At 49.7% G+C, this 21,790-nt stretch overlaps 1 protein-coding gene across 3 annotated transcripts; it reads left to right on the plus strand.

The window, feature by feature from the left end:
- Positions 1–267: 267 nt before the first annotated feature.
- Positions 268–20,366, plus strand: LOC144108772 (chitin deacetylase 8-like). 3 transcript variants are annotated; one of them, XM_077641947.1, is made up of 7 exons: positions 268–473; positions 5,837–6,545; positions 6,750–6,799; positions 8,881–9,190; positions 10,930–11,115; positions 15,827–16,060; positions 19,862–20,366. In XM_077641947.1, exons 1-7 carry the CDS (start codon positions 353–355, stop codon positions 20,220–20,222), a joined length of 1,971 nt encoding a protein of 656 aa, XP_077498073.1. In that variant the 5' UTR covers positions 268–352; the 3' UTR covers positions 20,223–20,366. The 3 variants fall into 3 exon arrangements, with proteins under 3 accessions (XP_077498073.1, XP_077498072.1, XP_077498074.1); XM_077641946.1 differs by having other exon boundaries at positions 5,837–6,799; XM_077641948.1 differs by lacking the exons at positions 5,837–6,545; positions 6,750–6,799 and having other exon boundaries at positions 269–473.
- Positions 20,367–21,790: the final 1,424 nt, after the last annotated feature.

The raw sequence follows: 21,790 nt of genomic DNA on the forward strand, positions 1-21,790 counted from the left end.
TCCTGGATTTCTTCCTGATGATGGTATAAGGGCGGTTCAAGATCGAGCTTACCTGCGCACATGGTCGTCAAGATGATTGCATTTGACGCAATCAAACAATGAGCCGTCGGATTTTCGCCATAACAGCGCCAAGCATTAATATTTGATATCAACAAGTAGAATGTGAGAGCTGCCGAATGGCGTCACGCAGTGTCTTCGATAAGGGCATTGTGAACGGTTGTTATCGCTCGCGAAAGATTTCCCGGCCTTTATTCCAGCTGTCCTGCATTCGTGCCGGTAGAGCTGAGCTTGCTCGGGGACGGTGAGGTACTCAGACGTTGTCACTTCGCACGTTTCGCTTTGAGTGAACATAATGGGTCCTGTACGTCGAAAAGGGTTCCTTTTCTACTGCGTCCTGTTTTCAGCGTTTGCATGGCTCTCTTCAGACGCTCAAATAACCGTCACCAGCCAAGCTCCTATTACCGCTATGCCAGGTAAAGTTCCACCATTCCTCATTTTGATTTCATTTTCATTTTTTTCCCTGAACGACCAGAGTGAGAGTATTGCATAAAGGGAAGGATAACACAGAGTGAAGAAAAAGATGTTTATGGACGGTTAGCAGCGAAACTTTAGCGGAATGCAGATTTACAGCTAATGGCTGCGATTTGGTGTATAGTCGTTCCAGTCAAGTGCAGCTCTAGGAAATGACGTGATGGTATCGCACGTAGGTGTGAGGGCCAAATCTTGAAGAGAGTTTCAGCTCCTGTGTGATGGGCATTTCTTAATTCACCAGTTTGTTACAGCAAAAGACGTATCTTAGAGTTTGCCGGTATTTAATGTCAGCGCTCTTGCTCTGCTGCCTGTTGAGAGTGCGCAACCATGCCAGTTTTGTTGCGCATGTGGTGACGTAATCCAAGCCGATGGACCTCCTCTGACAACTCTCGCTGTCCACGCTTCGCACCGAGAGACGGTAAAAAATTTCTACATCCCAATCAAAATCAAGAGGAACAAATGGGCTTGGGCAGGTCATGCAATGCAGAGGGAAGATGACCGCTGATCCTTAAGGGTAACAGAGTGGATTCCAAGTGTCGACAAGCGCAGCAGTGGGCGGCAAAAAGTTAGGTGGGCGGATGAGATTAAGAAGTTTGCGGAGATACGGTGGCCGTAGCTGGCAAAGGGCAGGGTTAATTGGGGAGACATGAGAGAGGCTTTTGCCCTGCAGTGGGCGTAGCCAGCTGATGATGATGTCACCATAGCAACAGGTCTTTCATGCAAATGAAAACTAAACACCACTTACCTAGAATCATGTGATCACCATCTGACCAATGAGAAGCGTCAGCGCTCTTGCCGACCGTTGAAAGTGCGCAACCATGCCAGGTTTGCTACGCATGTGGTTCCGTAATTCAAGCCGATAGAGTCCCACTCCGACAACTCTCGCTGTCCACGCTTCGCACTGAGAGGTGGTAAAAAAAGATCGCAGTTTTACAGTGACACAAGCAAGGGGCTTTCTCCAGTGTTTATTTTCGTCATTCTTCTATGCCGCAGTAGGTGTACTCAGAGAAAGGAAGAAATTTTGGAGCGGTCGTTACATCACATTTTTTGAAGCCGCACGTAAGACTTCCTTCTAGCTAGTTGGCCGCCGTCTCAACGCACTTGCTCATGCGCACTAGACAATGCCGTCGACGCCACTGCGCCAAACATTACTCTCGGCTTCGCCATCACCAAAAACTTCCAGGAGTCTTGGCGGAAACACGTGACCTCCAGCACACTTTTTGCCATGCAGCTCGGAAAGCGAGAACCTCTCCTAAGCTTCGCTGCCTCCATGGTCCTACTCAAAAACTGGGCCGGTATAACGTCACAGGCTTCCCGACACCAAGTCCCTGAAACTGCGTAGATTTAGCCAGAAACGAAGGGAGAAAAAGAAGTGGAATTGAGTTCAGAATGGTTAGATCATACCGGTACTGCTGCGTCGCTTTTACGTGCAGTCTCATCTACGACACGACGGGAAGTTTTATTATGATTAGTACTGCGGCCTACATACGCGTAAACGGTACTCTTATCGGGTAGATAGCGTTGGCATCCGCGTAGCAGCCAGGAATTCTCCCGTTTGTCCGCTTGTAAATAAAAATGCAATCTTGGTCTAGGGAGTGATTGCTCTCGATGTTCCATGTCTCTGGTCGTATCATGCAGTGGACCTAAAAGAAGGCTCCTGTCAAAGGGTCGAAGGGGGAGGGAGGGGTGTGATTGTGGGGTAGCCGTGCATCTTTTTCCTCGCTGGTGGAGAACTCTCACTGTGTAGTTAGAGAACTGGACACTATCAGGACACGCTTTGCGCAATAGGTGAACGATAGACCATGCGCATTACGTTACTACAGTTCTCTTCCCCTCGCTTGTCTCAAAGTGCGGTTCATTGCCTGACGGCAACTCCAAACGGGTACATTCTTAAATCATTATATCTACTCCTTGACGTGTCACGTGGAATACAGTTCCCGCTGCACTCTCTGCAGTAATTCTAAGACAAATCCCAGTGACATCTCATTCGAGTGCCGAGAGGACCAACCACCTCTAAGCTTCCAAAAGTGGGACACTGCGTTGCTCAGCCCTGTTCCTGAGGTACAACACAGTGTAGTAGGTTGGGCCCTGGGGGTCGCGATGAAGCATGGACTTCAAGCCACCTAGCACCGTCGAAAGGGACCACGCGCTGTCTAAACCTTATCTCTAACCCCTGCCTTCTTTGTCATATGACAAACAAAAGTTTGTTCCTCCTCCTGCTATAAGCGCGGTTCAGCGTTCACCATGAGTCATACCGCTACCGCGCCTCTCATTTGCTGCGTCATTCCCTTTCCCCAAAAGAAAAAAACAAATAGTGCTCCTTTCCTTTCTTTAAGACCTTGACATTTGTACTTCAGTGACCACAAAGCACAGCCTGTAGTTTTACATATTTACTACTACTCTTAGTTGCAGTTCTGCTGTAGCAATAGTATCTGAACAATAGAAACCCGGAACAACCATTCATATTCAAAAGACACGTCGACATATTCGCTGCAGGTATGCGTCCGTCACTCTATCGTTCTCGTGCAAAAACGAAACTACTTCTATGGATCGGTCGTTTCTTATCTCTGTCGACTGAGCCCATATCAGGTAGCTGTCGCTGGCGTTTAATCTCATGCGATAGATACACAGCGGATAACACCTATTCCTGTCATATCTGGGACGCAACGGACACGCAGGTTACTGGCATGAAAATGAATGCAGAAGGCTCGAATAAAAGCATTAAAGAGGCACTGAAGGCAACCAAAATGGGCCTATGAGGATTGATTGCCGGGCTCTTATAACAAAGATTCCATAGCCTGGGAACGGAACTTTTTTTTTTAATTCGCGCAGAGTCGAGCAATTAAATACTCGCGTTGCCGCTACCGGCCGTTTTCCCATATGAACTGTGATGGCATCCATATTTTGGTTAGTGTACCTAAGTGAAGCTAGACCACACCGTTTTCCACTTCCACACCAGCGATCACAGAGTCTATAATTTCCTCGACGTCCGAGTTCGTCAACGTCACGAGTGAGAAACAAGCGGCAGGAGGAAAAATTTTAGTTTATAATTCCAAGTTTCTCGGCAGTTAAAACCTCCTTGTCTGCATCATGAAAGTCAAAAGCTACAAACTGCGGAACAAATAAATTTTACTAACAATACCTGAAGATCGGTTTCGTCAGCATTGTCAAGGCCTCACAGCGGTGGGCCAGTGCTCTACAAGTGCCAGGTTTTTTTTCTTTTTGAAGACGGCGAGTAATGCCGTTTTTTTTTTTCAGCTTGCCGATCCTGCTGGGGAACTGTCCCGCAAACGTGCTGCGTTTGCGCCGCATACTGGTCTCATACCCAAGACAGCTTCTCGTTCACTGAGGTTGCGCGAACCAGTCGTATCCGCTACCCTAATTTCTCGTACATTCGGTTGGCGTCAGTGGAGCTGAGCAAATATGTGTAGTTTTTTTTTGTCCAATCAATCGTTCAGTAAATTGTTCATGTTTGAGCTCTAGGTACAATAAGAGCTTCTTGTGTTTGAACGCATCTTATTCAATAATCACGCGCTCGAAAGAGCGCGTCCACAGAGCAGCCACTGTAGTTATATTCACAGCTGGCGTGTCCGTCCTTTTTTTTGTTCTTTGATGGCAACGATTTCCGGTTTGGGAGGACTGCGAACAACGCCGTTAACCATCTAAACACGTGGTACAGAGCTTGACCGGTTGATAAACTCGTTTCACTACGAACACAAACGCAGAACTGGGGGTTGTGTCGAGAGGCCAGTAGGGGGAGGCGTTCGGTCAGGTCCTGTTATCTTTTGCTTTCTGAAAAACTCCAGATATGCGCTTGTGATAACATCCATGCAGCTTTCGCCGTAAAAAAAAAAACAATTTCCAGAACAACTGCAGAAAGCCCAGTATCTGTTGTAGGCGTACTATCACGACAAACCCGAGCGCATCGATTGCGACGAGTAACAGAGTGCGGCCCAGTAGTCTAATCGCTCGCACCACTTGCTTATCGAGCCTTATGACGCAAGCCGTCGTCAGCGAGCAAGATAATGGGACATATCTTGCAGCCCAGTGCACAATGCATGACGAGCCCGCCAGAGCGGTCTACCAGTTTGACTGGGACGCACAAATTTTCGGGCATACACACATAAGCAACACAGCATAGCACCACCGACCACTAGCAGGCAAAAGTAGACATCCTTCGTCCCACCGGCTGGTGGAATCATACCGATCAGGAACCAAGTGGATGTTTCGCACATGCATCTGGGAAGCACTTGCAACTCCTGTCGGAATACGAATACGCGCCTCCTCGCCAGAGCCGAACAGAATGTCTCGAGTCCCATGGCCGCTAATCCGTTTATATAATTATTGTTGATTGGATATAGTGTTAATACGGTGAGTTGGGCGTGTTGGTACATGGTTTTCTGGAAAAGCAGCGCTAAACAGACGAGGACAGAGACGAGGCGACAAGGACGGGCGCTGTAAAATTGCTGCCAGCTCTTGTGATAATGCACCTTCCGGAGTTGTCACTTTGCGCCGGACTCCAGAAGGCTGCTGCAAGAGTGCTCCCTGTCGGACCATGCCGGTAAAAGCACACCTGATGCAAATCGTACCGCTCCGCGGCCGATCGCCGGACTTCGAAGATTTGACGTGGGTCCTTTTGGTTTTGTTTTTATAGGGTTTAACGTCCCGAAGCGACTCAGCCTATGAGGGAAGCCGTAGTGGAGGACTTCGGATGATTTAGACCATCTGGTGTTCTTTAACGTACACTGACATCGCAGAGTACACAGGCCTCTGGCATTTCCCCTCCATCTAAATGCGTCCGCTGCTGCCAGGATCGAACCTGCGTCTTTGTGGTCAGCAGCAGAGCACCGTAACCACTGAGTCACTGCGGCGGCCGACGTGGGTGCCTCACTGCGGGACGTTACTCAGTCTCCTTCGGAAATCCGACCTCTCATTTTGCCTTTAGTTCAGTCATTTATGCCGAAAGGTACACTGCCGGAACAAAAAAAAAATCACGGGAGATGATCAAAACATCCGCAGAAAAGGATGTGTTCATAAGACGAAGGAGTAGACCGGACGACGCTGGTGATCCAGCGTCGACCACGTGAGGCTTCGTCCACCTGGGACTTTTTGACAGGCTCTGACGTCACGAAGCACACGGGGTCTATTTCGTTCCGTCTCCATCAGAATGTCACCGGCGAGGCCGGAACTGGATCTCAAGAGCTCGATCATGCTTAGCAGTCGAACACTTACCCCTGAGACACCGCGGCGTGTTCAGAGCTTACGCAAAGATGGGAGCGTGACTCCGTCTCATGGTTTCTTACAGGAGCGGGATCTGCAACCACTGCTTCAGCAGGAGCAACTTCAAATTCCGCTACTCTAACAGCAGCGGCCTCCACTCCCGGGAAGACTGCAGCTACCCCTCGGATAACAAACCCATCGGCCACAACCGGAAACCCACAATCGACGGCCGGTAATACTATAACAGCAGCGGCCTCCACTCCCGGAAACACTGCAGCTACCCCTCGAATAACAAGCCCATCGGCCACAACCGGAAACCCACAATCGACGGCCGGAAATACTGTAACAGCAGCAGCCTCCACTTCCGGAAACACTGCAGCTACTTCTCGGATAACAAGCCCATCCGCCACAAGCGGAAGCCCACAATCGACAGCCGGTAATACTGTAACCGCAGCGGCCTCCACTCCCGGAAACACTGCAGCTACCCCTCGGATAACAAGCCCATCGGCCACAACCGGAAACCCACAATCGACGGCCAGTAATACTGTAACCGCAGCGGCCTCCACTCCCGGAAACACTGCAGCTACCCCTCGAATAACAAGCCCATCGGCCACAACCAGAAACCCACAATCGACGGCCGGAAATACTGTAACAGCAGCGGCCTCCACTTCCGGAAACACTGCAGCTACCCCTCGAATAACAAGCCCATCGGCCACAACCGGAAACCCACAATCGACGGCCGGTAATACTGTAACCGCAGCGGCCTCCACTCCCGGAAACACTGCAGCTACCCTTCGGATAACAAGCCCATTGGCCACAACCAGAAACCCACAATCGACGGCTGGTAATACTGTAACCGCAGCGGCCTCCACTGCCGGAAACACTGCAGCTACCCCTCGGATAACAAGCCCATCGGCCACAACCGGAAACCCACAATCGACGGCCGGAAATACTGTAACAGCAGCAGCCTCCACTCCCAGAAACACTGAAGCTACTTCTCGGATAACAAGCCCATCGGCCACAACCGGAAACCCACCAACAACGGCAGGTAATGTGTAAGATTACAACCATCCTTACCTTCCAAGGAGGAAAAAAAAAACCAAGGAGAGAGGGTGACGTCATGCGGTCAGCCTTCATAAGCCATGTGCTCTGGAAGCCCCCCCTCCCTCGTTTTTCGCCCACGGAACCCGTCCCTAATGTTTTGATACTAGCATGTTTTAGCGCGAGCGTCAACATTGTTATGCCGTTTATGGATCGGCGTTGCTTTTGCCAACCACTATGCTTTCCGGATGGGGATAGCCGACAGCCCTGCCTGTGAAGGCTGTGGTTGTGAGGAGACCATCGCTCACCTTCTCTGTGAGTGCCCTGCATTTGCGAGTGCAAGACATACACTGTGTTGTGCCCTGGACCGCCTCGATCCTCGCCCATTAACAGAGCAAAAGATCCTCGGTCCGTGGCCACAGCAGTCGACTGCCCTCAAGGCATACAAGGCACTCTTTGCCTACTTGAGAGCGACTGGATTGAGTGACAAATTGTGACAGCGTTGTGCGTGTGTGTGTGTTATGCCTTTTTCCCCTTCTCTCTTCCTCCTTTTAGCCACCTAATCCCTCTTCCCCAGTGCAGGGTAGCCAACCGGAACCCCTTTCTGGTTAACATCCGTCTTTCCCTCCTCCTATTCATCTATCTATCTATCAACAGCAAGAAAGTTGATCACCAGTCAGTCTGCCGCACTAGTCCACTCATGAGAGCGCGCAGCAGTGATAGATATCCCCGCACTCTATCACGTGACGTGATCACAGGTGAATCGACTCTGTTCTTTTTAATTTTAATATCTAGACTTCAATGTTATCGCCCGACGCTCCATCCTGATTTTTTTTCCCTCCATGTCACGTTCAGAGCTCATATAAGAAAGGGGATTATACTGCTGACGCAGAAAGGTGAACATTTTTCACCAATACTTATATTAGACGCACAGGCGCGAGAAAAAAAATACAAATTTTCAGACTTACCCTATACCGCAGCTCCATGGCCCTTGTGTACAATCGGGGCCTTAAATCTCCAGGCTTCATGATTTGGTTGACCCTCCACAGGCCCTGAACCTCTGCCCTAGGAACAAAGCTGCGGCGTATCATAGCACTTCTAGGAGCCTTGACCTGCTTTCTTGGCCTCTTATTTTCCTTTCGTTTTCTGGCCCCCACAACACGCGTCTTTATTGATGCTGTGTACTCCGTCTTTCAGTACGCTATCACTCTGGGGCTACTTCACTGCTGTGAGGTTTGAAAACATCAAGAAGGTTTGACTATTCAGCGCCACGTTACGCATAAGAAACAGCACAGTAAATGGGCAAGCTGATTACGCCAGTTGGTGGGAGTGAAAAGGGCGAAAATAGCCAGGAAGAGATCACCGCGTGCACACACTCAAAACTAAGGCTTCATCCACACAGACGGGGGCAGAATGAGCGGGAACACAATATGTGCATTCAGCCAAGCATCAGTGATAAACACATTTTTTTTTATTTTCTCTCAATAGTTTCGCGTTTCGTTCTGAGCGAACAATCAGACAATACCCATGCAGCGGTAACAGCCAACTTTCTTCTTGCGTGCAAATTCACTGTTTCCATGTGTATTTCCTTACTCTCAATAGGATCAGGTCATCGTATACGCCGTTCAGCTTGAGCAAGCGCACTAGCAGACAATTATAAAGTGTTTAGGGTATAAACAACATCTTGCTTATGACTTCAGCGTAAGATCGTCGTGTCCTCTATCTTCAGTTGTCTGCAATCATTTTCACAAGGGCGTCATACTAGGCATAGAACCCAGTTGTAACTGAATATGGTTAGCAGGACCTTCCCAAGTATTGTGAATGAGGGACGTCGCAGTGGAGAACCGGGTATTAATTTAGACCACCTTGGAATCTTGGAACGCACGCTGACATCGAACACTTGTGCCTTCCGAGTTTCACCTCCATCTAAATACACCCGCCACAGCTGGGATCGAACCGGTAATCTTGGGTTCTGCAGACGAACGCTAAAGCCGCACATGGACTATGGCCTAAGAACCAGCAAGTCGGCTTCTTGCACAGTGCCACTGTGGAAGCCCCCATTTTTCTTCCGCATGTTCTGCCTTGCAGCACTGGACCTGGAGGCCGGCTGCAACGACAACGTATGCAGGCGTCCTATCTGCTCATGCGCGACTGACATCCCGCCTGATGGCCTGACCGTAGACCAGGTGCCCCAGTTCGTGATGCTGACGTTCGACGACGCGGTCAACGTGGTCAACATGAAATTCTACCGGGAGCTGCTTGAAGGTGCCCGCAGGAAGAACAGGGCCAACGGCTGCGGCATCGCGGCCACCTTCTTCGTGGCCCACGAATACCTGGACTACGCGGCCGTCAACGAACTCCACTCGTGGGGCAACGAGATCGCCCTGCACTCCATCAGGTGGGCTAGTTAGAGTGGATGCACACTGCGCAACACTCTGGGCAGGTTGCGCATGTGACGTCATCTGCACGGTATGCAAAAGCAGTTGTCCATTGCTACGCACCAACATGGCAGTAGAACCTGCATGTAATGGCTGTAAAGCTTGAAGAAGAAGTTGTACTGACCCACTGCGGCGCCACTGTAATGTACCAGGAATGCTTGCACAAAATGGGACATGAAATTAACAATTCACTGCTTCGATGAGCACTGAAACCTACTTAATGAGCATATTTTTCTACTTCGAAGCACCCAGATCATGATAGCGTTGCAGAATTGCTGCCCGAAAGTTTTATTTGCATGCACGGTAGCGAGCTACATACTTTCGATTCAATCACATAATCAGAAACATCACTGTTGACAGATTGTGCGATGAATATTTCGTCTGCAGACTAACAAAAGCAGCGGCTGACTACCAGCGGTGATTACCTCAAAGCTCAAATAAAAATGTTTTAGATTGTTACACGCTTAAAGTGGTGGAATGTGGTTAAGCATAAAGTCTTTTCGTGCTAAAATTTGAAATGATGACGTAACCGCCGAATAAATCGGCCACGGCTCTCAGTCTTCTCCGAAGCGCACAGCGCGGGGTACCTGCAGTAAGGGACGCATGATGACGTCGTCTTCCACGGTGGTACACTTCAAACGCAGAAACACTTCCTCGAAGGAGCAAAACCAGTGCCATTAAGGGTAACGCTCCCTCAACGTTGTTTGCCGGCATCCGACGACGCACGTTAGGATGTGAGTGCAGGCAGCGGAAACCTGAAATCCAACCAACGATGACATCATCACTGAGATTTTCTCGCCCTTCTCCGAGGCTGCGAGGAAAAGTGTGAACGTTGCCGCGGCATCAATCGACGTTTCCTACTTTCACCATTTTAAATGCTATCGAAAAAAAAGAGCTTTTTATGCTTAATTACCTACACGACTCTTAAAATGGAAGCCCTGAATCCGGTGCAATTCTCAAAAAACGGTTCAGCTTCTCGTAAATGGCTGCCACAGCGGGTAGCAAAGAAGTGAAGCCAACGTACACGAGAGTGCACCGCTGCTTTCGCTCGACGCTCAGAATTATTAACTGTATGCTGGAGGACATCGCCTCGCTAGTATAGCCTCCCATCGCCCTCTTCTTGTGGCTACAGCTATTCGCGGCTACTCTTCCTGTGCCCAATTGGCGGTGAATATTTAGCAGAATTGTTCGAATGGGTGCTGGAGCAGGTACAGAAGCAGGCGTTCGCCTGTCACTCGGTTTAACAGCTACCACGAGTGCAGCGCAGCTGAAATACTCCATCCGGACTTTAACGGCGGCCTCCCCAAAAAGCAATGCCTGCCGGGATACAGTGTCCCTGCTTGGCAGCCTCGTGGTGCCCACCGAATATGACAGTGAATGATATGTATGCGGACGAGGCATTCCCTTTGCATGCGCGGCACCCTTTCGTTCATATTAGAGCGATATTTTTGTAAGAGGCTTTCCAAGAGTGTAGTACGTCCTAAATGAAAGAATCCCGTGTTTATTCGCTTGACAATGCATCTGATATCTAGAGATAACGGACCATAAAGACCGTGGTACAACCACGACCTGGTCGAAAAGTCGTCGTGTAATTCTGTCCTTTACTAACAGCCTGTGGCACCGAGCGATGATTGCTCTTTCGCCCCGACTGCAACATGCCCCTATCACTGGCACCACATTTGCTTGTCTTTTCCCGCAGCCACCGAACCGACTCGCAGTACTGGCAGACCATCAACAGTACTCAGTGGGAACGAGAAGTGCTGGACCAGAAGATGATGCTGCAAACCTTCGCCAACATTTCCGCCTCTGACGTCACGGGCTTTCGGGGACCCTTCCTGTTCAGTGGTGGGGACGAGGGCTTCCAGATGCTACAGCGGCACTTCCGGTTGGGATTGTTTTTCTTTTTATGTCTTCACAATGATGCAAAAACGTGATATTTGGAATTCTGGAGTTCTGTTTTTTCGGTTCTCATAGGAAGCGGGAGAGGTGCTTTGGCCTAAACACAGAATTTATTCAAGTACAGGCTTGTGTTAATTTTTCAGGTCATGTGGTTCGCTTTTGAGACATATAGCGAAGCAGTTAAGACTCCTCCGAAAACCAAAATATCTTAAAAGGTTTGCACAAGAGTTCTGCCAAGACTAAAAAGATTTAGTTCTACTGGAATGCCACACGTAACCCACCACACGACTGGCCCAAAAGCAATCCATATGGCCTGGTTATTTTTTTTATTAAGCGTGCACGTGCCATGGTCTGTCGACAACCTGCGCTGGCGCGTACGAAAGACACTTAAGAACAAAAGTGCGGCCCGTAACTGTGAAGCATTGTAATATACAGCGCATGTAGACAACACCAAGACAAAGGACGGAAAAAAAAATTAGAGCCAATTTAGCTTACTTGGCCAAATGTGAGTTATGCGCGCTAGTACGTCGGGTTTGCTTTCGCTTTCGGTTTGAGGCTAAGGTTTAAATGTCAGGCTTGAAACAAAGATTGGCGAAACTAAAAGGCGTTCGTGTACAGTGCGATGTCAGTTTTTGTTTGTTTGTTTGTTTGTTTGTTTGTTTGGTCGGTCGGTCGGTCGGTCGGTCGGTTGGTTGGTTGGGGAAAGGAAACGGCGCACTAACTCAAAACATATTTTATTTTCCAGAAAGTGTCTGTACGGCCACCTGTGCTAAAAGCTGTGCGAACAGCCGTACGAACACCCGAACCGCGCCGTAAGGGAAGGGATAAAGGAGGGAGTGAAAGAAGAAAGGAATAAAGAGGTGATGTAGTGGAGGGCTGCGGGATAATTTCGATCAACTGGGGATCTTTAACGTGTTTCGAACCCGACCGCGGCGGCTGCTTTTTTATGGAGGAAAAACGCTAAGGCGCCCGTGTGCTGTGCGATGTCAGTGCGCGTTAAAGATCCCCAGGTGGTCGAAATTATTCCGGAGCCCTCCACTACGGCACCTCTTCCTTCCTTTCTTCTTTCACTCCCTCCTTTATCCCTTCCCTTACGGCGCGGTTCAGGTGTCCAACGATATATGAGACAGATACTGCGCCATTTCCTTTCTCCAAAAACCAATTATTATTATTATATCTTTAACGTGCACAGACGCCGCACAGCAAACGGGCGCCTTTTGCGTTTCGCCTGCATCGAAACGCAAGTGGTGTTTGAGCTAAGGGAATGGCGCAGAATTGTATTAAGCAAGTTAAATTCTCAGCCGCGTCGCAACGAGGGCTACATGCAAAAGAATCACGTGAACGAAGATTTCGGTGCACGCAACTAAACACGAGCAGGGGTGGAAGTCATGAGGCACATGTCTCCAACTGCACAGAGTCTCGCATAGACCACTGCTTACCTTTGGGGTGCTACAATGCACCGTTATCACTAGCACTGCAATTGGTTATTATTAGTGGCTCTTTATTATTAAAATAACAAAGGAAGGAAAAGATGCCGGTAGCCGCGGCATCTGCCATCGAAACTTGAAGCACCTTAGCTGCGCCTAGCGTGAGAAAAAGGAAAGGGAGAGGAAGAGGGAGAGACTGCAATTGAGTCAATTGCATTAGAAAGCTGTCACCCAATGACATCAATTATCATGACCCAGCTCCAGGTGCAGTTACTCTATCCTGGCTAATCTCCTCAGCTCCTGACCCCATCGTACGCTAGGATATGTCCCTCTCTTTACTGCACCTTTCTTTGGCCACGCCTATTAGCTCTTCGTTACATACAACTAGATCCAGGAACTTCAATTCGAAGCAAGCCACATCATGTATGTCCCATTCAGGGAATGTTCTATTTTACTGCGATAGCATTAGAAGCCCCACCGTGGCAAAAACACTACGTGGTTACTCAAAAAATTCGCCGATTGGTCGAGACAGTGATAACGCGCCACAGGTTAATGTGACATGGTCGAGTCCTGATTGGTCGACGAGGTGTGCGATGTCATTAGGCCACCTGACAGGCCCGAGTTGGAAAGTGGCATGGCCGAGCGCTGCTTGGTGGTCGAGGTGTGTGACGTCATTGTATCACGTAATATGACCGAGTGCGCAGGTGCACTGGCAGTTGGCAGGTGCGTCTGGCACGTGACATGGCCGAGCGCGGTAGCAGGTTCGGCGGCAGCTGCATGCAGCTGCGTTTGGTTGTGTGCAGACGTGTTTACACAGCTCCGCGTATTAGGGATGAATGAATGTACGAACGTTTATTGAGCCAGAGTAAGGCCTGTGGCTATGGAGGGGGGGGATCCATTAGATGAAGCAACAGTTCAGTTCCTGGTCATAGGAATACAAGTCACAAAGAGGGTATCAGTAACCCTCTATGTAGAGGGACAAGCCCCGCCTCACACTGCCCGCATAAGGCCGCTTTGTACTAAAGACAACAATGAGCTCCTTAATGCTGTGAAGGCAGAAGGAAAGCACTTGACTGGATCATCCCCGCCAAAGGTGATAAGTGATCACTGATGCACGTCCCTGAAAATGGAGTATCGTCAGCTGCAAAGGCTCAGCGCATGCGGCGAGCAGCAGTGACTGAGGAAGAGAAGCAGACCTAGCGGACATCAGACTTTAATGCTGTCGTATTCTAAACACGTAATGTAATTAAGTAAAAAATGAAAATGAAAGTTGGTTTTTGGGAAAAGGAAATGGCGCAGTATCTGTCTCACATATCGGCGGAGACCTGAACCGCGCCGTAGGGGAAGGGATAAAGGAGGGAGTGAGAGAAGAAAAGAAGAAGTAGTGGAGGACTGCGGAATAATTTCGACCACCTGGGGATCTTTACCGTGCACTGTCATCGCACAGCACACGGGTGCCTTAGCGTGTCACCTCCATCGAAACGCAGCCGCCGGGGTCGGGTTCGAACCCGGGAACTCCGGATCAGCAGCCGAGCGCCCTAAGCACTGTTAAGTATCCCCAAAATTGCTCCTCTTGATCTTCTTTCAAGACGCTATTGTGGCCGCAGAGCAGTGCACACACCCCTGAGCGAAACTTGATGAGCCTCTGTGCGTTCCTCGAACAGACCGGCTTGACGTCCCGTCTGTTCTCCGCCAGGTGGTTACACGCAGTGACCGAACACTCCGCGAGTTCTACCTTGGACGATTAACAACTGGAAGCCCCACTCCAGTTGTAGTCAACATGGTGTTGTGCGCGTGTGTTTTTATTGCTCCACCATGAACTAATCACGCGCACAACCTGGACACATTTCTTATTGTGTAAATATCTTCCTGTCCCTTCACCTCTTTCATTTCATTTCTCCATTCTGCCTGCTATCCCTTATTTCCGCGTTCTAGGGCGGCTAGGGACATAGCCATTCCGGCCCGGTGAGTGGCAAGCAGGCAGCATTCCAGCTGGTCATATGCGCCTCTGTTAGCGCAGCGTTGCGGTAAGGCCGCGCCAACCGCTCAGAGGGATTATGCGTCGCATTAACCCAATAACGGCGGATTGAGCAGGGCGCCGAGGAAACGTTTTTCTAGACCTGAAGGCCTGGTTGTGTGTATTGCCGCCGGCATTTCAAATGAACGAGCAACGCACGTCTCTTCTGATTTTTCAGGACATTTGCAGACTCAAATTGCGCCTCAAGGAAATTTTGGCCGGTTTTCACAGAATATTATTGTGTACGAAAATTTTATCGCTTGAATATATTTAAAATGGTCTTGATGATTTCCTGTGTTCTTGCTTTCATCGACACCGAAGGACAGCAAGGATTAATGTCAGAATACTATAAAATAGAGCTGGCACAAATGCAGATTTTGCAGTCTGCTGCAGAGAAAAAGTGACCAAAGAAGGGATTTCTGGATCTTAGTAAGTAGGGCAGTACGCTGCTCGTCTCCTGAGGGCCGCGATATCCGGCGACATCTTCCCTTTGTGGGACCCCGGAGGCGCTTGAGCAAGAGACTGTACGGCGCCAGGAGTCGTCGGTTGTCGTGGGCCGAGGCTTGTTAGGGGTGGGAAGGCCGACAGCCTGGCCGCGATCTTTATTCGCACGCCGACAAGCATTCCACTGGTCAAGCACACCCCTCAAGAGTGGCAGGGGCACCGGGGGGAGGGCAAAAAAGGCACAAGCTGGCGGAGAGGCGCGGGGAAGACGGAGAATGCCGCACACGCCAGCGTTAAGAAGAGGGCGAGAGAGACGATCCAGCCTGTATAGAAGGATCGCAAAATATCGGCAAAAAATAAAGTGAGAAAAGATAGTCAGTGGGGTCACCAGGATGGCCCGAGATGAAATGCTGCTGGGAGTCGGTCCTCCGGCGCAACCAAGCGCCCGTGCCATCGGGAAGAACCTGAGCCTCGGCGAACGAACAAGGTCAACTCCGCAGTCCCTCCGTTCTTTCTGACGAAGATTCCGACGCCAACGCGGCGGCATGTAAGCTTGGGCGGCCCAGCCGCTGCATCGTGTATACTCGATAATATGTAATTCTACAATATATCTGTTTTGTTCCAACAGAGTCTAGCGGTGTCTCTTTGCTACTTCGTCCTGTGCGGACCCGCGCAGTTTGTGGGGTCGCCACATATCGATATTTTCGGTTACGTCACGCAATATCACTTGGCTGCATTACTGTCCTCAACTGAGGTTACTTCAAGCAAAGAAAAAAATTGACAGTGTTTGTACGGATGTTTTCCGATAGGTACGACAGCACGCTTGTGCACCAGAGGAGTAGCCACGAGCATCCAGTATTTCCGTACACCATGGACTTCGGCTTCCAGCGTGGCTGCAACGTCTACCCCTGCCCCCAGAACACCTACCCGGGACTCTGGCTCCTGCCCATGAACGTGCTATTCCGCCAGCAGCTGCCGTGCGCCATGGCGGACACCTGCATACCGCAGCCCACCTCGGCCAAAGACACCTTCGAGTTCCTCAGGTAGGTTGTGGTTCATGGGACTTATACCATGGTGTGTTTTTCAGCACAATCGTGCCATGTAGCTAGCGCTAACCCCAATCTCTGTTCTTCTTCTTCTTTTAATTTACAAATGCTACCATCCCATCTCATTGAAACACTGCATTATGAGAGCAGATCATGTCTGCCTAGGGAGAAAACATTAAGAAAAAACATGGCTGGGTGGTTCCTTCAATAATTAATCATCTGTAACCTCTGCTGAAAGACGCTCTCCAAACTACTTTACAAGTCGTGCGGAAAAATAGAAAAAAAAAACGTAAACAGTATCCGTACGTTCCCCCCGCGGTATTGCGAATCGGAGGCAGGGCTGGGGTGGCGCAAAATGCAAAAGCTTCAGGAATGTTGAGTAACTTTATTTTGAGGTGTCAACAGCAGGGGCCAGCTCTAGTCATTGCTGAAAGCCTTTCGCTGAGAATGTTGGGGAAGCAGGCTGCAGTAACCAGTCATGCATGGACTGGGCAAGCTTAGACGGCGAGTGCACTCTAAACACGAGTTACCACATAATGGAGTAAAAATGGAGTGAACTCTCTTTTAGCACATTCCCTATTAGGGGCCTAAGCCCCGGTTAAGATTTCAGTCATTAAAATACGGAATACTCAAGGTGAGCAATAGAAGCTGATTCCCTGTCCAAATCTTTCCAAAGTCTTGCATTTACCATTGCTTTAAATGATGTTAAGCAATACCGAAAGCTGGGCAGGTTAGTTAAAGTGTTTGATTAAAAACACTGCGAAGGGAACACGAGACGACGCAGAGCGCTTTTTAGATGTTGCTTGTCTGCGTCGTCCTGCCCGTCTTTCAGCATTTATGACGGCTGGAGGAAGGTCGAGCTACTTTGCTGAAGGGGCTGAAATGTTCTAACGAGAAGGAGGTTGTCGCAGGGAACGCAACTAAGCACTTGACCGAAAGAGCGGGTGTACTAGAGGAGCGTATGGCTGAGGAAGGCCACGCAAAGGCTGTGCAAGAAAAGGAGGCATCCTCACAGAGTGAAGTAAAGATTTTCAATGAAAGGCTAGCAATGCTGAAAATATCAATCGGCAAAGTCCGGCTCACAAGAGCACGCTCTCAGGTCTTTCTCGGAGTAGGTATCGTTATTTACATCCAGATGCAATGGAGCAGAAAATCTCTTGCTCCGACGCAATCTTTTCTTTGGAGTGGAAAACGCTCCCGATGAAGAGTGGGCAGCATCTGGGCAACTTTCTTCGCAAAAGCTTGGGATGACATCAAGTACCCATTTCGAACGAATACACAAAGTAGGGAGATATGACAACGAAAAGTGGAGACCATTTTATTGCGAAGACGACTTTTTTCAGGGAGAAAGCTCACATTCTATCATGTGCGCGTAAACCCGAAGGGAACTTCTTTTTCCATCGGCGAGGACTTCTCATTGACGACGCGACGGCTAAGAAGGGAACTGTCATAGACAAACGTCTATGACACTGCTACAGACTGTGTTGTGACGTCCAACAGTTAGCTAGACAACAACTACACAAATGATACCCACGAGTCGAGTGAACGTAACAATGCTCATTCACTATGGTTGTCTAATGCCAACATCCGCCGCCCCGTGCCAAAAAGTGATCTGCTCTCTTCACTTAATGGCATTAGTGAACCGCACATCATCATTCTTAAATAAACAACGATGAATCCCAAAATTACAGATGAAATTCTTCCTAGTGCACAGTCATACAATTTATCCAGTCATGATCGTATTTTAAACGAGGTGGTGGCGTTCTTCTAGGAATAGAAATAAACAATATCATCATATTTAACGCGCGTCGATTCAAATGCTAAAATTGTCTGGGCCACCTGCCTGATATCTTCCCTTCAGATAAGAGTTTTAGGTAGTAACCTATGAGGCTGAAACATGGAGGCTAATGAAAAGGGTTAAACTTAAAAAGAGGACAACGCAGCAAGCTATGGAAAGCTGAATTATAGGTGTAAATTTAAGAGACACTAAGAGGGCCGAGTGGGTCAGGGAACAAACGCGGGTCAATGACCTTCTAATGGAAATCAAGACGATGAAACGGGCTGTTGATAGGATGATTATCTCTTTCTATAGAAGCCATGTAGCGGAGTAGTGTGCACAAGTCACGTGGCATTAATCATGCAAATAAAAATCTTAATTGGCTCACCAACACTGCGATGTTTAAGTAATGAGCCCATTAGCACAGATGACGACCCGATAATTTAGGAGGGTGTCAACGTGGTCACCAGGCCGGAAGTGGTGACCAGAAGTGGCGTCACCAAACCGACTCAACGGGCTCTTTGAGGTATCGTAACCCAGGCCAGACATTGTCTAGGCGTCCGCTAATTTTGCGCAAAGGTACCACGCGCATCTTCTTATTCCTAGAGTCGTCCAAAAGGTTCCCAGATAAGTCCGATGCGAAGATAAGCACGCAGCTCCGCCGCGCCGTCACCTCGTCGACCGTGGCCTCGTAGTAAAAACGAAGCTTGTCCCATTCATTTTGCCGTGCTGCGAATGTTGTATCCCGAACAACGGTGAGCGTTGTCTGGAACATTTAAATGGGCTGTTGTCTTAAGGTAACCTGAAAGGGGCTCTCAGTAAAGTTGCAGTATGACTGAGTGTGCAGTTTACCTGAGTATGCAGCATGCCTGAGCAGTATGCCTCTGAAGTTAGCCACGTGATGCAGGAAATGGCGAGAAATAAACGAGACTGAATGAGGGGGGCCACAGCACGAGAGCGCTATGCTGTCGCCGCAAACGATCACGCCTTGGGTTAAACTGCAGCACATTTCCATTAGCTTCGCACCAGTTTACCATCTTCTATGGGGCCTCCCCACAGAACCCTGGCCAATCCCCCGTCGTGGGTATGTGCGATGTCACGCAGGCAACAACAACAGCACATTACCGCGCTGCTGCGCATTGCACGTCGTCATCTTCACCAGCTTCCATCTGTGCGCGTCACGAAAGGAAAGGAAATGTACTTTAAATTGCAGCCCCGCCGCGGTGGCTCAGTGGTTAGGGCGCTCGAATACTGATCCGGAGTTCCCAGGTTCGAACCCGACCGCGGCGGCTGCGTTTTTATGGAGGAAAAACGCTAATGCGCCCGTGTGCTGTGCGATGTCAGTGCACGTTAAAGATCCCCAGGTGGTCGAAATTATTCCGGAGCCCTCCACTACGGCACCTCTCTCTTCCTTTCTTCTTTCACTCCCTCCTTTATTCCTTCCCTTACGGCGCGGTTCAGGTGTCCAAAGATATATGAGACAGATACTGCGCCATTTCCTTTCCCCAAAAACCAATTATTATTATTATTATTTGAATTTCAAAAATCCTGCTTTAGCATCAGTGCTTAAGTTCGATGTCGCCAGAAAGTACGCCAGATACATAGAGAAAACAGCGGTAGTGACTATCCGTTTACAATAACAACGCCTAAACATCAGGTGTGGAAAATGACGGTGTCTTTCGAACTTTTATAGAACCAAATAAACTTTTCTCTTTTTGCGATATTTCAATTTGAGGAATCCTACAACATGACGTATCGAAGCATATCCGGATAAATAGATACCGCGTGCAGTTTCGCGGCGTAAAAACCCACGTACCGCCTACCCTATTTAGGCTCGTGATATTGTGCGCAGGGGCTTAGCATCGGAGATGACGCAGGTGTCTATAACGACAAATGCTGCAGGTGTCTTTGACCAACCGTCAAATGTTTCCATCTTCCTTCAGTGCGCTGGAGCAATACACGTTTCTTCACATTTATGCTTTCACGTTTTGGTTACCGTACTCCACCCGCAAACTACGCAGGTCTAACTTCGAGGAGTTCTACACGACAAACCGGGCTCCATTCCCAGTATTCCTGCACGAGGCCTATCTGCGGAACCCCGGCCGAAAGCAGGGCTACCTCCAGTTCGTCGACTGGCTGTTGCAGAAGGACGACGTCTACCTGGTGACGGCCTCCGAGGTGCTGGACTTCATGCAGAACCCCCAACCGCTGGGCGTGTACGATCAGCTCGTGTGCCCAGGGAGCCGTCCCGTTGCGAACAGCTGCCCCAGACCGACCACCTGCCCGTACCAGCGCACGCAGTTAGGGGGCGCTCGCTACATGCGCATTTGTTCCCGCTGTCCCAGGAAGTACCCGTGGGTGGGCAACCCGTTAGGAAACTAATTAACGGATCGCTCCTACTTGGAGTGTTCGATGACGTTCCTACCTTCGTGATGGCCCCTATTGACTGAGTGGTTAGACTGTACCGAAAAATAAACGCTGGAAGAAGTGAATGATTGATTAAAGCACGTCCTTTATTAAATGACATACATGTGCACATTGCTCGAAGGCGTGTGTCGGCGCCGTTGCTACAGAGGCCGAGGCGGATACTGATTCGGTCGCCGCCGACTGGCGCAGATCATGTTGCTCCACCTCGATGAAGGTTCGCCTGGTCGGGCATCATATAGCGGAGATGAAGAATGGAGTCCTTGGCCTGATCACTGAACGAGAACCTGTATGTGGTCAGAAATGCCATATTCTGTGACTTGGTCGCTAACTACATTTGTTCGTTTCCAGACGGCTATCACGGGAGTAGTTTTGTCGCTGGTACCTTTGCCCACAAGGTACCGTATTTCTGCCAACAAAATTGCGCATTGTGTGTGCCCACCTTGGTGTGTGTGTGTGTGTTTTGCTTTCACATGGTAGACAGTTATCTAATTTCGCCCACAAAGAACACAGGTATGCCACAGACGACTCCTACGCGTCTATCCGAGAACCCGTGGAACACGGCCGCAGGAGCTCAGTGACTCGGAGACGGAACAAAGCGAAGACAGCGACGACTTCTAACTGGAGAGAACCGTCGAAGGATCGTTTTCGTTAGGGGCCGGCTCCGAACGAAACGAGCAATTGCTCGGGCGCCCCTGGTTCCGCCCGAACCCGCCGCGGTGGCTCAGTAGTGAGGGCGCTCGGCTGCTGAGCCGGAGTACCCGGATTCGAACTCAACCGCGGCGGCCGCGTTTCGATGGAGGCGAAATGCAAAAGCGCCCGTGTGCTCTGCGATTTCAGTGCACGTTAAGTATCCCCATGTCGTCGAGTGATTGAGTGAATAAACTTTATTGCTCTAATAAAGGAGTCTTGCTGCTTGCCCGAAGATTGCCGATGTCTTCCAGGCTGAGCGTTGTTGGCGCCCCTTGTTTCCAAGGCACCACTGTCCCTGGCCATCCAGCATGCGTGGCTCACTAGGTCTCTTTGGACCTTGAGCTGGCTGCCGGTCCTCTCACTGCTCAGCATTTGGCTCGAAATTATGTCGTCGAAATTATTCCGGAGCCCTCCACTGGTGCACATCTTTCTTCCTTTCTTCTTTCACTCCCTCCTTTATCCCTTCCCTTACGGCGCGGTTCGGGTGTATGTGAAACAATAACTGCGCCATTTCCTTTCCCCAAAAACCAATTTTCCAATTTCCGCCCGAGATATATATCACATATCTCGGCGGACACCCGAACAACGCCATAAGGGAAGGGATAAAGGAGGGAGTGAAAGAAGAAAGAGGTGCCGTAGTGGAGGTCTCCGGAATAATTTCAACCACCTGTGCGCCGACACCGCACCACTTGTTCACCAAATTCTTCGCCACAGTACTCGCGACTGCGATCCAGCTCATCGCTCAATCATATGGGACCCCGGCAACCAAGGCATGCCAGGTAACGAAGCCGCCCATGAGGCAGCCCGCGCATTTACCGGGCACCAGGCGTTCC

The sequence above is a fragment of the Amblyomma americanum genome, chromosome 10, assembly GCF_052857255.1.
Source record: "Amblyomma americanum isolate KBUSLIRL-KWMA chromosome 10, ASM5285725v1, whole genome shotgun sequence".
In the NCBI taxonomy this organism is placed as follows: Eukaryota; Metazoa; Arthropoda; class Arachnida; order Ixodida; family Ixodidae; genus Amblyomma; species Amblyomma americanum.

What these genes read in the sequence shown, in the direction of transcription:
- LOC144108772 (XM_077641946.1), top strand. Translation starts at nt 353, where the DNA reads ATGGGTCCTGTACGTCGAAAAGGGTTCCTTTTCTACTGCGTCCTGTTT. An exon ending in TCCTATTACCGCTATGCCAG is followed by an intron (nt 474 to 5,836) that starts GTAAAGTTCCAC and finishes GGTTTCTTACAG; the next exon opens with GAGCGGGATCTGCAACCACT. An exon ending in ATCGCCCTGCACTCCATCAG is followed by an intron (nt 9,191 to 10,929) that starts GTGGGCTAGTTA and finishes CTTTTCCCGCAG; the next exon opens with CCACCGAACCGACTCGCAGT.